This window comes from Jaculus jaculus, chromosome X, assembly GCF_020740685.1.
Source record: "Jaculus jaculus isolate mJacJac1 chromosome X, mJacJac1.mat.Y.cur, whole genome shotgun sequence".
In the NCBI taxonomy this organism is placed as follows: Eukaryota; Metazoa; Chordata; class Mammalia; order Rodentia; family Dipodidae; genus Jaculus; species Jaculus jaculus.
Window position 1 is genome coordinate 38,528,568 of NC_059125.1, and position 16,053 is coordinate 38,544,620.

The 16,053-nt window shown below is 37.6% G+C and overlaps 1 protein-coding gene across 1 annotated transcript in view; it reads left to right on the plus strand.

Annotated features, from left to right (window-relative positions):
• Window positions 1–12,490, plus strand: part of Xk (X-linked Kx blood group) — a 45,465-nt gene extending 32,975 nt beyond the window's left edge. The window contains exon 3 of the mRNA XM_004665732.2: window positions 7,697–12,490. Within this exon, the coding sequence (XP_004665789.1) occupies window positions 7,697–8,529 (833 nt within the window). The 3' untranslated portion in view covers window positions 8,530–12,490. The remainder of the gene's footprint in view (window positions 1–7,696) is intronic.
• Window positions 12,491–16,053: the final 3,563 nt, after the last annotated feature.

Below are 16,053 nucleotides of genomic sequence, written 5' to 3' on the forward strand. Positions count from 1 at the left end.
CTCCATCTTTACACATCATTGTGAAAATTTCTGAACACAGTTATGTACAATTTGTATTTTCTTTTTTGGTGGCGGTTGTAGTGTGTATGTGTTCATGTATGTGAATGTGGCACACATATGAAGTTCAGAGAACAACATCAGGTGTCAGTCCTCACTTTCCACCTTTCTTTATGGCAGAATCTTTCCTTGTTCCCTTCTGTTTTTGCCAGGCTAACTGGCCTGCAAGCTTCAAGGACATTCTCCTGTCTATCTCCAAATGCAGTAGGCATGCTGGGATTACAGATGCTTATGCTGCAGTGTCTGGCTTTATGTGGGTTCTGGAGATCTGAACTCAGATACATTTGCTTGGCAAGCACTTTATCCATTGAGCAATCTCCCTAGTCCCATTTTGTGTATATTTGCCAGTTAAGGGTATTATTTTACATGCAGCTCACTTAAACACATTCATATACTCAGGGAAAAGAGCTAAGATTGAGGAAGTAATTGATATATATATATATATTTTTGGTTTTTCATGGTAGGGTCTCACTCTAACTCAGGCCTACCTGTAATTCGCTACATAGTCGCAGGGTGGCCTCAAACTCACAGTGTTCCTCCTACCTTTGACTCCCGAGTGCTGGGATTAAAGGTGTGTGCCATCACGCCCAGCTTTTCTTTCTTTCTTTCTTTCTTTCTTTCTTTCTTTCTTTCTTTCTTTCTTTCTTTCTTTCTTTCTTTTTTGTAATTGAAATTTTTGAAGAAAAATACGGTATTTAATGGAACAAAGTTTTTTAAAAGGAAGCCCTTGATAGAGTGTAGTTCAGGTGATAATCCAGGCTCCAAATAGTAAGAAAGACACATTGTTTAGTAAGTTGATAAAAAAGAAGATGAGAATCATTGCTCACAGCATTCTGTTTTAAATTCCAGTTTCCAGGGCTGCAGTGATTGGTCAGCAGATAAAGGCACTCCAATTCCCCAGTTCCTATGTAAAGCAAGATGCACAATGATGTATGCATGTTGATGTTTGCAGTTGTTCTCTCAAATAAATAAAAATGTATTCAAAATTCCACTTGCCAGAAGCTTCCTGTGCCAACTATCTCCTGTTTCTCTTACATCTACATTGTATATCACGTCAGGCTTCTTTTTTTTTTTTTTGACTTTGTTTTTTTTTTTTTCGAAGTAGAGTCTCACTGTAGTCCAGGCTGACCTGGAATTCACCATGTAGTCTCAGGGTGGCCTCGAACTCACGGCGATCCTCCTACCTCTGTCTCCTGAGTGCTGGGATTAAAGGCATGTGCCACCACACCCGGCTTCACTTCAGACTTCTTTAACCTCCATCCCCTCTTTAAACTTATTCACTGTTTTTTGAGACAGGTTCTAGTTGTATTGCTCAATCTGTCCTTGAAATCATGAACTCAATCTCTTTTAAGTACTGGGATTACAAGCATGCACCAACATCTCTAGCCCATTAATTTTTAAGGTCTATTTCATCCAAGCAATGCATAAGTTCAGTAATTTTACTGAAAACAAGTGTGTTTTAATTGTAATGAATTATAAAGGATAACTATTTATCCTACATCTTGTAGGCAGTAGAAAAACTTTTCCTCTTGTCCTACAACACGAAGTCCTCCTCTAAGCCATATTCTAGGAAAGAAAATGTCCATCTCTTTACATAGAGATTAAGTTTTGCTATTAGGAGATGATTAAATTCATGCTTAATAACTATTTCTATAAGTAAAGAGAACTTATGCAAACAGTTTCTTGATCTATAACTGGATAAGAGAAAGCAAGAGTGTGGTCAGGGTTTGGACCATCTATTTTTAGCTCACTTATTACCTGCAATGGTATTTTGCCTATGATGAAAGATGTAAACAATAATGCTATTTTTTTATTGTTATATATTGTCACATACACACTACAGGAAACAGGAATAGAATTATTAGGGTATGTTGAACTTTCATGATTTACCACCTAAATAGGCAGGGTTGCCAACTGATCCCCACTTGTGTTTAGGAAATGATGTCAGGGAACCCATCCAGACTCAGTCTTTGAAAAGCTGAAGATAGGAACAGAGGCTACATGCCTGAGGGCAAGACAAGACCCATTTCTTTATGGAGGTAGGGACATTTTCTGATGAAGGCCAAGGCTTTACAGTTTCTGTCACTACCTGCTTTTTTCCATTTAAGTAGAAATGTGTAAGTATTTCCATAAGTGCCATCCCAGTCATCTATTAGATAATAACTAACTTCCAAATGTAAAGATGTACATTGCAAGCATGTTGTATAAGCTTCTTGTATTTCAAATGCATCACCCTTCCTAATCCCATTTCTATCTATGACACTTTGCACAGAATATCCATGACTTAGAGTATGCTATTGAATTCAGTGGTTTTAAGGTAATTTCTTTATAGTCTGTGATAGATTACTAAACAGCAAGTGGGTAAAAATTGCCTAATTCTCCTGGTAGAGAAGATGAGGAAATAATTGACCTTAAAAGAAAAAATTGGATAAATGATGAAAAATCATTTGGGTCATTATACTGTTCTATGCAATAAATTATCCATTAAATATCATAAATTGATAGCTCAGTTAGTAAAATGCCTGCTATGCAAGCATGAAGACAAGAGCAGATCTCTAGCATCTATATTTTTAAAAATCCAGGTATCAGTGATATGTGCTTATAATCCTAACACTGGGGACATTGAGTCAGGGGGATTCCTTGGGCTTGCTGGGCAGCTAATCGAACTAAATTGATCAGCTCCAGATTCATTATAAAACCCTATCTCAGAAAAATAACGGAGAGTCATTAAGGAAGGCACAAGATATCAATCTGTAGCCTCCATATGCACACACACATATATGTGTATACTGCATACATGTACACCCATCTTTGCTCACACACAAACATATACATATGCCATAAAGACACAACTTTGTAAATGTAACAACATGAATACTGTGTATGTATGGTTCCATCATTTCTACTGTAATTATTCATACTTAGATCATGTTCTCCGTGTAAAATATTTTTCTTACAATAGAAAAAAAATAAAGACTTAAAAAAGATTCACTGGGCTAGAGAGATTGCTCAGTGGTTAAAATACTTGCTTGCAAAGCCTGATGGCCCAGGTTTGATTCCCCAGTGCCCATGTAAAACCAAAAGCTACATAGGACTGAGGTGAAATGTGGTAAAATGTTTGGTCCCAGGATGCAACGTTTTAGTTAGGTAAAAATAATAGGTTCTGGAGATTTAAAGTATAGCATTAGAGACTTAGATTAATGATAATTGTTTGTACACTTAAAATTTCCTAAGATAGTATATCTTAAAAAGTCTCATTATAAACAATAGTAACTGTGGGACTGAAGCCTCTGTGGGTATCAGAACTTGCTATGCAAGCATGAGGGCCTGAGATAGCATCAGTTTGATCCTTAGTATTTATGTAAAAATATGGTGGGTAGTGGCCATACATGACCATTACTCCAGTACTGTGGGGTCCAGAGATGAGCATTGCAGGAGCTCACAAGCCGGCCAGTCTTCGTGGCAACAGCAGTTTCAGGTTCAGTGAAAGACTGCATATCTAGGACAATTTAGAAGAGCAGTAGAGGAGGACACACAGTATTCTCCTCTGGCCATCTGCAGGCATGCTTATAGGACATATGCATCTGCACACACAGCTATATACACCACACATACACCATACCACTCATACTACTACTACTGCTACTACTACTACTACTACTACTACTACTACTACTACTACTATACACACACACACACACACACACACACACACACACACATCTAACTATAGCAAGTGTGTAGGGTGGAGTATATTATCTTATCCTGGATGTATTTGTCGTGTGTGTGTGTGTGTGTGTGTGTGTGTGTGTGTATTTACATCTTAAATATATTGGAAAAATCCAGAACATTGACACCACCATAATTGATGGGGATATAGAATAATGGGTGTATACTCATTTATTTCTGGCAGGAATGTAAAATGGTACAACTACTTGGGAAAGGCAAGTTTAGTTTAAGCCATTAGGAAACCCTTTACATCTTCTGTCATTGCCATTGTGATGTTACTATGGCTGTGACTTCTTTTGCATGCAGGTACTCATTGGCAGTTCTATTGAACTGACAAAAACCAATACCATGTGAACAACTAGTACATTGTATGGGCAACCTTGACATTGGGTAATTTTAAAACATTTGTTAAAGGAAGGGATTTAGGGTTATGACCTGCAGGACTCCGTTGATCCAGAACACACGTACACTCTGACCACAAGAGCAATCACATTAATCCTACCAGATCAGTGATTGGGCCCATAGTTAATGACCTTGTTGTTTTCAGTGCTATGATCAGCACATCTAATGCATGTATGCTTGCTCTGAGTCATGAGTCCAATCAGGTAGGTCACGGAGGAAATTGGGCAAAGAGGTTGTAAGATTAGTCAGCATCTCTAAACATTGCTTATCAATATTTGTACTCACATTGCTTTGAGCAGGTGAATTACATAGTTGTATGGTTAACTTTAGAGCAAATTACAAATAGGAAATTCAGCATCTCACAGCAATAATCTCAGAAAAGTTATTTTTAAGATCCATAAGAATATTCACACAGTTTTCCCATAGTTCATATTTTTTTCTTTTTCTTTTTTTTAATTGTTCATTCTTATTTATTTATTTGAGAGTGACACACAGAGAGAAAGAGGCAGAGAGGGTGGGGGCATGGGCATGCCAGGGCTTCCAGCCACTGCCAACAAACTCCAGACACGTGTGCCCCCTTGTGCATCTGGCTAACGTGGGTCCTCGGGAATCAAGCCTCGAACTGGAATCCTTAGGCTTCACAGGCAAGCACTTAATTACTAAGCCATCTCTCCAGCTCTCTTTTTTCTTTTTTCTTATTCACTTATTTATTTAAGAAAGAAAGAAAGAGGGAAAGAGAGATTGAGAATGGTCATGCCAGGGCCATGAGTCACTGCAAATGATCTCCAGACACATGTACATCTGGTTTATGTGGGTACTGGGGAATTGAACTTGGGTTCTGAGAGTTTGAAGGCAAACACCTTAACTGCAAAGCCATTTCTCCAGCTCCCACATTTCATTCTTATAGTTCATTATCATATTTAAAACCCAAAAGAAGTTATGATTTTTAGGAGAGTGAAACAATGTGTGATATTATACATTTATCCAAATCCATAGATGTATAAGAGTGAACTTTAATGTTATCCATAGAATTTAAGGATAATGATATGTCTATTATATATATATATATACTATTATATATACACCACTCTGATGGGTCATATTGAAAATGAGTGAGGCAAGCCGGGTGTGGTGGCGCACGCCTTTAATCCCAGCACTTGGGAGGCAGAGGTAGGAGGATCTCCATGAGTTCGAGGCCACCCTGAGACCTGAGACTCAATAGTGAATTCCAGGTCAGCCTGGGCTAGAGTGAGACCCTACCTCGAAAAACCAAAAAAAAAAAAAAAAAAATGAGTGAGGCTATGCATGTGTGAGAGCTTTAGGTATATGAGAAACTTTGGTTCCTTCTCTTCAACTTTGCCATGAATCTATAACTGTTATAAAAAAGTAGTCTAGGGCTAGAGAGATGGCTTTGTGGTTAAGCGCTTGCCTGTGAAGCCTAAGGACCCCGGTTTGAGGCTCTATTCCCCAGGACCCATGCTAGTCAGATGCACAAGGGGTCGCACGCACCTGGAGTTTGTTTGCAGTAGCTAGAAGCCCTGGCACGCCCATTCTCTCTCTCTCTCTCTCTCTCCCTCCCTCTCTCTCTCTGTCTCTCTCTCTCTCTCCCTCTTTCTCTCTCTGTCACTGTCAAATAATGAAAAATAAACAAAAATAAATTTTTAAAGTAGTCTATTAAAATAAATAAAAATAGTTCAACACATTTTAAAAAGAAGAATCAGGACTGGGAAGATAGCTTAGTGGTTAAAAGCACTTCTTGCAAAGTGTGCCAGTCTGGGTTTGATTCCCCTGTAACCACATAAAGAACCAGATGCACAAAATGGTCCATATATCTGGAATTTATTTCAGTGCTAAGAGGCCCTGGTACTCCATTAGTCAGTCTGTCTGTCTGTCTCTCTTTCTCTCACACATAAAAACATTAAAGAAAAAGAATCAGGTGCTGAAGATGCTATCATCCCAGTTTTATGGTTGAGAAAATAGAAACTGGAGAGGTTACCATTTTTCCAGGGTAGACTGATATGGCAAGGAAAGGTCAACCAGTTCCTAATTGAAAGTCCTGCCTCTCATTCCTCCTTGTACCAATGTGTAGAAGTGAAAACAGCTGATAATAAGTGATTGCCTCTGTGCTCAAGGCTCAAACTGGTAGAACACTTCTTAGATAATATCATACTCTATTTAAATTTGCCACATCTTCTCTCCCCAAACTGCTGCTGCTTATCCATACTGGATCAACCTATTAACCATAAACCGTTTTTAGAAGTAAACACCTAGTGGTGATACTTCTCGAAATGCTAAGGCCTTTCATTCCAACACAGATGGACTCTCAGTAGCAGTGAGTTGGTCATTTTTTCAGCTCTGCAAATTTTAAGAATGCAACCACAGAGAACATCCCATAGTCAGTTTGTATATGTAAAACACCCTGCAGCAGAGCATACTGAATAATGTATTACTGAGAGCCTCTGTTTGTGTGCCAACTACTGGAATGGGTTCAGAGGCATCAAGAAGACATATCCAATATGGTCAATCTTGACTCCCTAGAAGATTATAGACCAAATGACAACACAAAACACACCATGTAAGGCACTTTCCATAGTCTTGTTAATCAAAATGCAGTCAGGAAGATACTTTGGTTTGATTTACTTCTGAAGCATACCCTCAGAGAAGGATTTGAGGGTGTATGTATGAAGGAAAGGGGCATGAGAGAAGGAAACTCAGGCATCTAATGGAATAGATGTAGCATTGTTACATTAAAATCACATGAGGACTGGAAAAATGGCTCAGTGTATAAAGGCACTTGCTTGCAAAGCCTGCTAACCCAGGTTTGATTTCTAGGGCACCCATGTAGTCTGGATGAAAAAAGTGACACATGCATGTAGTGTTTATTTGCACGTGGCAAAAGACATGCTCATATACACATGTACACATACACTCACACACATACACATGTGTAATTTTGTTATTTTGGTTTTTTGAGGTAGGGTCTCACTCTAGCCCAGGCTGATTTGGAATTCACTATGGAGTCTCAGAGTAGCCTTGAACTTATGGTGATCCTCCTACCTCTGCCTCCCGAGTGCTGGGATTAAAGGCATGTGTCACCATGCCCTGCATTTGTAAATTTTTGAGAATCACATTTGGCATGTAGCTGTTATGAAGAAACACTAGGAAATGATATAGAACATATGTCTCAGATTCATTCTACCTAAGAAATGGGGAGATTATGGTATTTTTTATTCAACTCTTACTAGGGCTAGAATTGGGGTATTTAGGCCTCTCCCATGGAATATTAATTCTCAGGACTTCAAACTGCAAGGAATTTCGGCTGAGCAGCCCTCTATCATTCTATAAAAATCCCCTAGACACAGTAACAGATACTAACAGCTGGAAGTAAGCCTGTGCCATATAAAACTGAAGAGACCATGCCCTATGTGTGGAGCTGACAGAGTATTGACCACAGTAGGAATCCTGGTGGAAGTAACACTTGACAGTGCTTTTTCTCTTCTCTCTTCAGGTTTCATCATGGCTTTGTCCCTGTTGTCCATTGTGTATGGAGCCTTACGTTGCAACATCCTAGCCATCAAAATCAAGTATGACGAGTATGAGGTCAAAGTGAAGGTTCTGGCCTATGTCTGTATCTTCCTTTGGAGAAGCTTTGAGATTGCCACTCGGGTCATCGTCCTGGTCCTCTTTACCTCTGTCTTGAAGATCTGGGTGGTGATTGTCATACTTGTCAACTTCTTCAGCTTCTTTTTATACCCATGGATCCTTTTCTGGTGCAGTGGCTCCCCATTTCCTGAGAACATAGAGAAGGCCCTAAGTAGGGTGGGCACCACCATAGTACTCTGCTTCCTCACATTACTCTATGCTGGTATCAACATGTTCTGCTGGTCAGCTGTACAGCTGAAAATTGACAACCCTGACCTCATAAGCAAATCCCAAAACTGGTATGGTCTGCTGATATACTACATGATGAGATTTTTGGAAAATGCTGTCCTCCTGCTCCTGTGGTATTTTTTCAAAACTGACATATATGTGTATGTGTGTGCACCTCTGTTGATTCTTCAGTTGCTCATTGGATACTGCACAGCCATTCTCTTCATGCTTGTGTTCTATCAGTTCTTCCACCCTTGCAAAAAGCTCTTCTCGTCCAGTGTTTCCGAAAGCATCAGGTCATGTCTCAGGTGTGTCTGTTGGGCCTGCATGCGACAGAAGTCCACTGAATCTGTAGAAAAGGCAGAGACATACCTGAAGTCATCCACAGAACAAGATGCGACACCATCTACTAGTAAAATAAGTCCTGAGCCCACTGAGATGTGGAGTGCTATCGATTTGCACTCTGCTTAATGAAACTTGAGATTTCTTGTGGCATAGGCATGTTGTTTTTTAGGTTAAAACCTCTTCTTTATAAATATAATGAGGTCTGCACAGGGAATAAGGCAGGAAGCTAACTCCTTGTGAGCTGCTGCTTTTTAACAAGCTGTTCAGTTTAAGAGAGCTATGGAGAGAAGCCAGGGAAACATGAGTATTTAAGAGGCAGCCTAATAGCCCACAGTTCCTGGGTAACTGTGTAATGAATGGTGTGTTGGCCTTCTCATTGGCACAGTAGCCTTGATACCTCAAATGGGTTAGTCAGATTAGGTAGAATGAGGTAGTAAGGCTTACTCGTTTTCTAGTTTTCTGAACTATTGGTCTCAGTAGCCTGATGACTTGCTGTTTCTGAACATAGTTTTCACACAAGTCATCATGATGAACAGAGATTACTGGGTTTTGCCATCAGCAGCCTCATTCCTGTCACAGCTTACTGGGAGGGCTGATTAAGTTTTTTTTAAGTAGATATGTGTTCCATTTTCATATTACTAGGGAGTTTGTACATAACCAACTGTATCCAGTCTGGCATGCTATCTGTGATTCAGTTTGGTTATGGAAGCTCTAGAACTTTTGGGGAATTGTTTTCATTCCATATGTCAAAGAAATTGTGCATCAAGAGAGTTATTAGAACATCAAAGTGATGGAATCTTATGAACATAGAATTGTTAATTTGCTAGAATTTTTGAAGATGTGAATCAGAAGGTAGGCTTTAAATCTTCTCAAAGCTCAGTTGGCCTTACAGTCTTAGGAAATTTTAGTCATATTTGTTAAAGTTCACCTTTTTAGGAAAGATGAAAATAAAACTCATAACCTTCACCTGTGCTTCCCTCTTCCTTGCTTATCATCAAGGTTTTAGATAACAGTTATCTCAATTTGTTTTTTGAGAAAGCCCTATAGAAATCTCTCACTTGATGCATGTATAATAGGACATTTGAATTTTCATTATTTGAAGAGAAAGACTTTCCCTCACCATCATGCTGGTTAGATATTGACTTCAGAAATATTTTAAATTATAGAAAGCAATGAACAGATTTTTGGTTTTATTTGTGAAACACATTTCACTTTAACATAGTTGTGAGTTACTTTTTGTACTCTATTGTCATCTGGACAATTTCTTGTTTAATTTGGAACTCTGTTTTATTAATAAGTGTTGTATAGCATATTCTCAGTTGTCTTGGAAAAATGCCTGTAACCGGTGCTTTTACTCTCACCAGTAAAATGTTGATAATGAAATTTCTAAAAACTGGAGACCATGAAATCATACTAATTTAGAATGAAAGTTGTAACGAAATCTGAGACATTTTCAAAGACAACCCTATTTGTTTTTATTTATTGATTTGTGAGGAGAGATTAAGAGAGAATATGGGTCTGCCAAGGCTTTTTGCCTCTACAAATGAACTCTGAATACATGCACTACTTTGTGTACCTGGCTTTACATGAGTAAAAAGGAATTGAACTCAGGTCGACAGGCAAGTGCCTTTAACTTCTAAGCCACCTCTGTAGCCCCAAAGGCAACTCTATTTATAGACTCTATCAGATAGAACAGGCCTCTACTTTTATGGACATATGAACCAACACACTTATTCAGTATCACACTTCTAACAGTTTTCTTTTTATTTTTTGGTGTAAAATTTAGAATTTAAAAATTAGAGATGAACGTGAAACTTGGTAAGCAATTTCTACCATATTCGGGGGTCCATGAACTATAGTAAATAAACTTTCACATGTCATCCATAGTATTAATATTTGATACTGTTCCAAGTATATATACATCAGTAAGATATACAGCCTCAGTTTTAGTTGTATGAGATATTTTTCCTCATTTGAAATTTTCTGAGTTTTTAATATTTGTGGTTTAATTTTTTGAGAATGCCTAGGCAATAGTTCATTTTTGTCTATTTTTAGCCAAATAATAATGAAAGTCAGTGTTGTAAGTGTTCTTGTTGTTAATCCATCTACAATGTTCCCAATTTTTAATAGGCCCAGATAAACAGGGTGACTAATCAAATGGATAATTTATGCCACATATATTTTCATGCACTGGGGAGTTCATAGATGTTCACAGATAGAAAACTGTAATATGAAAATGCCTCTCAAAATATACAAGTACAAGTAAACTAAAGTTAAGATGTTAAATCTAAAACACTCCATTTTGGCTATTATATAATGTTAATTCAAAAATTATATTCAAATAATTCAAAAATTCTCAGGTCAGTAGGCATGCCAAAGTAATTTCAAAGTGTTTCTATCAAACTATCTCATTGTGTATGCTGACATCAGGCAAATTCAAACTCCTATGAGAAAAGCAGTCTTCCCTTGAAGCTTTGCAGAGACTAAAAGAAGGGTGGCAGTGTAATTTTTCCATTTGAATTGACTTCTGGGTATGATGTTGGAGTGAGGACTGGAGGTAACCACTAGCTTGTCACTTACTAGGCATATTCAGAATTAGACAAGAATACAGAGAGTGGTATTCCCCAGCCTTGGTGTGGAAGTAGGTCTCAAAAAGAATATTGTTTTTAAATTTAATTTTCAAATATATTGTTAATCCTTTTAATTTAGAAAATTGGTAAGCATCTTGGTTGACCCCAGACCAAATTAACAGTGATAGTGTGTTAAACTCCAAAGTCCATATTACAAGGAAAAATATTTTATAATTAAATTAGACATTTTGTCAGTTTTAACCCTGGTATACACATAATCCAACTTTAGAGACATGTATATCCACTCACCTTGGGGAAGAAAAATCATGTTTTACTGCATGATAAGAATGAAAGTCATGGTGAACTGAAAAGTTTTGTTTTTTAAATAATTTTATCTATAAAATGAAAAAAACTACAGTTTATAATGCAGAGCTGAATTGAACTAAAGCTATAAATCAAACCAGCAAATCTCCATGTGTTAGGAATTAAAATGTGTTTTTAATTTATCATGGAAAAGTTTAAAACTCTTAGTTCTTTGTCTAATTGATTATGTGACTTATCTTGTTCTGACTGCTGTTCCAACTGAACCACTATCATCTGACTGGACAAAGGTGAAGTATTTCCTCAAAATATATTTAAATAAGATTTTAAAACATGATTAGACTTTCTTTTGTCATTGCTGTAGATAGGCATGTCTCTGGCCAGCCTATAAGTTTACTTGATGCCTCAGTTTCCTCACACACCAAATTAAATAGTGTACTTATCCAACCTACCTCATAAGCTTGTTGAAAATATTTAAATAGTAGATGTGAAAATGCTTTCAGGATACTTTTAAATACCATGGGAAAGAGTTATTATAATATTTAAGTCTATGCTTTTTATTGTTTGAAATGAAATAAGTAGCAGCATTCAACTGAGTATCTTCAGTGATTCTATAGGTCTTGGGCCTTCTGAGCAATTGCCATTTGCCTTACCATCATTTGCTTATAAAAATGAATAACTGAGGGCTGGAGAGATGGCATAGCAGTACCCATGTTCAACTCTCCAGGTCCCATGTAAATCAGAGGCACAAGGTGATGCAAGTGCACAAGGTTGCATGTGTGCACAAGATGCTGCATATGTCTGGAGTTTAACTGCTGTGGCTGAAGGCCCTGACACACAAATTATCTCTCTCTCTCATTCATTTCCTCTTTCTGATTAAAATAATAATAATAATAATAATTTTTAGTAACTGAGCCCATGGTACTTCAGGAAAAATGGCCCAGTGAATCTAAAAAAGAACTTCTGATGGCAAATGAGTTCAGCATCTTGATATTATCTTTGATAAAGAACAAAACAACATATTTTGATAGTTTTGCAGAACAACTTGAATGGATGATTCAAAACTTTATTTAAATGTGAGTATAATTTTTTCAACTTGGAAATGGAAAAATAAACACTAAATTGACTGTCAACAAAGCATTCCCTTGGAAACCACCTAAGAGCATTTGTGCTATGGTTATATGTGCCAGAAGGCCTCAGCCAATACATTTTGTATGTGGGCTTTAGTGAAATGTTTCTCTGAGTCATTGACTCAAAAGTTGTTTATGTTCCTTCATATAATAAATTAATTTTTCAATTTGCCCTTGCATTTCTTTCCTTATGTAGTCCTTAAGTGACTTTTCTAGTTCATGGTACATTTTATCAGAAAACGTTCCATTGTGACTGTGCTGTGGCAATTCGGGGGTTGGTGGTGGCTGTAGTGGGGGATGTCAGCATTTGTCTCCTTCCAAAGAGAACTGATCTATTGAGACAGACTTAGAGATTCTGTCTATACTTTTGTTCCCTGCCTGAGTCCCATCCTGAATTAATTTTCTTTCTCTGGATGGTGAGTTCCTGATTGAAACGTGATTAGCCTGCTTCCCAGAGCCCTCGAAATATTATCCTTCTTAAGTATCTGTAATATGTATACTGGTTTAATTTCTTATCATTTTGTTTCTGATCTTAATTACTTCAACTCTTCAGTTAATGAGTCAGGTTTTGGGGGAGCAAAAGCACTCAAGAAACAAAACAGGATGTAGAAATTCTACTTTGGAGCACTGTTGCAATATCACGCCCCCCCCCATCACCACCACTATAGCAGACAGTAGTATGTTTTCTGTCACCATTTCATACTAAAAGGACCTTCCAAAATGGAGTGGCACAAAATTTACAGCAGGCATGTCCAACCTACAGGCTACATACATCTCAGTAGTATGGCCCAACCATTTTTAGATGTCCACATGCTGCAATGTCAAAGGTTGACACACCTGGTTTAGAACAACAAGCACTGGAGAGATGCCAGAATTTTCTCCAGTAGCTAAAAGTATCTGGCAAACAGTTGTTTACAAACCAGTAAAAATGCTATTGTGAGGGACAGAACAAGACTAATGAAAACTGTCACTGCAGTCAAAATAATTGTCATTATCTTACCAGCTCCCTTCATGAGTAAATGTTAAAAATTTAAAATTCAGCCAGTTTGGGAGTGTTATAGTTTGAATTAGATGTTCTCCATAAACATGTGTTTTGAATGCTTGTTCTCAGTTGGTGGAAATTGGGGACATGGAGCCTTGTTAGAGGAGGTGTGTTGTGGGGTCGGGCTTAAGAGTGTTATAGCCTAGCTTCCCCCATGCTGGTGTTCAGCTCCCTCTTGCTACTTTCTACCAGCTGCTGTGGCAAGATGTGATGGCTTGCATCTGTTCTACAATCCTTTCCCTTCTGTGATAAATCTTCCCCTTGAGACTGTAGATCAACATGGGTCATTTTTTCCCATTACTTGCTTTGGGTCAGTGCTTTGTCCCAGCAACATGAAGGTAACTACAAAAGGGATAACTTCAAAAGATACATTTTATAATTGACACTAGGAAACTACTGTCCTAGAAGGTATTTTTTTCTGTGCTATGGTTCCTCTCATTTGTTAAGATCTTCCATTGTGGAAGAGCACAGTTCAAAGGACCATATACTTATATGACATTTAATAATGTCAGGTCACTGGGCTAGAAGTACTTTAGTCTCCCCCAAACCATCCTTTTCTTCTTTCACTGTCCCTAAGGACAATATTTAATTGAGAGGGCAGGAGGGAGAAAGAGAGAAAGGGATAGAGAAAAAAAGCAAGTTTTATTGTCTCTGCCAACCAGTGTGCAACTCTAGTTAGGTGGCTTGCCACGTGTGGAAGATTCCTTTTTCGTACTTTAAAAAGATTCAGGTAGTTTCAATGTTTAAAATCTGGCTGTAAGACCTATTCTTATATTTCTTTCAAGTACTTCCTATAAATATTTTATTTTTTAAAAAATTTAATGTTTTTATATGTGTGTGGTATGCATGCTTGAGTATAAGTGTATATATATATGTGTGTCACCTCAGGTATGACATCCACCTCTTTTTGAGACAGGGTCTCTCATTGTCCTGGAGCTCAGCAATCACGCTAGATTGGCTAGCCAGGAAAATCCAGACATCCATCTCCATCTGTCTCAGTCTCCTCAGCACTGGGATTATACACACACACCACTAAACTTGACATTTATGTGGATTTTTGGGATCAAATTCATGTCCCCATGCTTGCAAAGCAAGAACTCTACAGATTGAACTATAACTCCAGCCTCCTGTGAGTACTTATATGTATTCTTCCGTCAACACTTGGACTTGCAAGATCGCTGGGAATAAAGCTCAGTCATCTCTACCTGAAGGCACATCTTTCACTTGTTAAAGGACTTGTGTTGACTAATTCTGGTCCTAAAATCATAACTTAACCTTTTTCTTCCTGTAGTACAGAAAGGATCCCAAGAACTGTATATAGAAGTTGTATAGGGAGGCAGAGTGATCTTCAGCCACCAGGGCCGTACATTTCACTAGTTCCATGAGTAACAGAAACTGACCTCATTTCCTAGGTTTTAAAATTCCTTTATATACCATTTTTTACTTATCTGCTGAATTCATTTCTCCTTTCTCTGGAGAACTGATTCTGAAAGAAAAAGATAAGAAAAGTTTTCTATTAAGCCTCCTAGAACTACTCAGGTATACTGGGCTGTTTGTATCTTGACAGAACTCCATGGGGATTACATGATAAAACAAATATTACACTATTAATATCCTGATATCACCTACATTTTCCCAGAAGGAAATAAATTATATGCTAGAAGTCATATCCTTACATAGAATTCAAAGTATTTTATCTATATTAGTATTGTTGCTCCTTTATTTGGCTTTCATTTGTATGGAATATCATTCTATCCCTTTACTTTCAGCCTATGTGTATCCTTAGTGGTAGAGTGAGTTTATTTTAAGTGAAATATAGTTATGTATTTATTTTTATTTGTTCATTCTGTCATAGTTTTTACCTGGACAATTTAATTCATTTATACTCAAGGTAATTATTAATAGGAAAAACTTATTATAACCATTATGTAACTTCACTTTGAGTTTTATTGTACTTCTTTTTTTCTCACAGTTTTCCTTGGTGGTCAGTTGAATTACAAAAGTAGTGAATTTTTATTCCTTTAGTATTATTTTTGGTTTGACTATTCCTTTTTTTTTTGTTGTTCTGGGAAGTATTGGAAAAAAACTGAATTCCCCAGAGCCTATGAAAATAAAATAGTTATCCAGAGAGTCTCAAAAGAAAGACATTGATTGTTTCCATTCATGCTTGCCTTAAAATATCCTCTGGGAGATAAGGAACCTTGTTCCCCAGAGCACTGTAAAAGTTCTAAGGTCCCCAACTCTTTTTTAATTAATTAATTAAAGAGAGAGAATGAGAACAGGTAGGACAGGGTCTCTTGCCACTACAAACAAGCTCCAGGTGAATGTGCTACTTTGTGTATCTGACCTTATGTGAGTCCTGTAGGATTCAAACCTGGACTGGCAAGCTTAGAAAGCAAACATTTTTACGTTGATTTTGTCAGAAGGAGCAAGGATATTAAATAGGAAAAAAAAAACCCATAAAATGCATTTTCTCCTACCCACTTTCCAAGGCCCCGGAGCAGTTTAGGGGATTTATTGGGAGTCAGAGAATTCTGCCAGGTATAGTGGCTCACACCTTTAATTCCAGCACTCAAGAGACAACAGA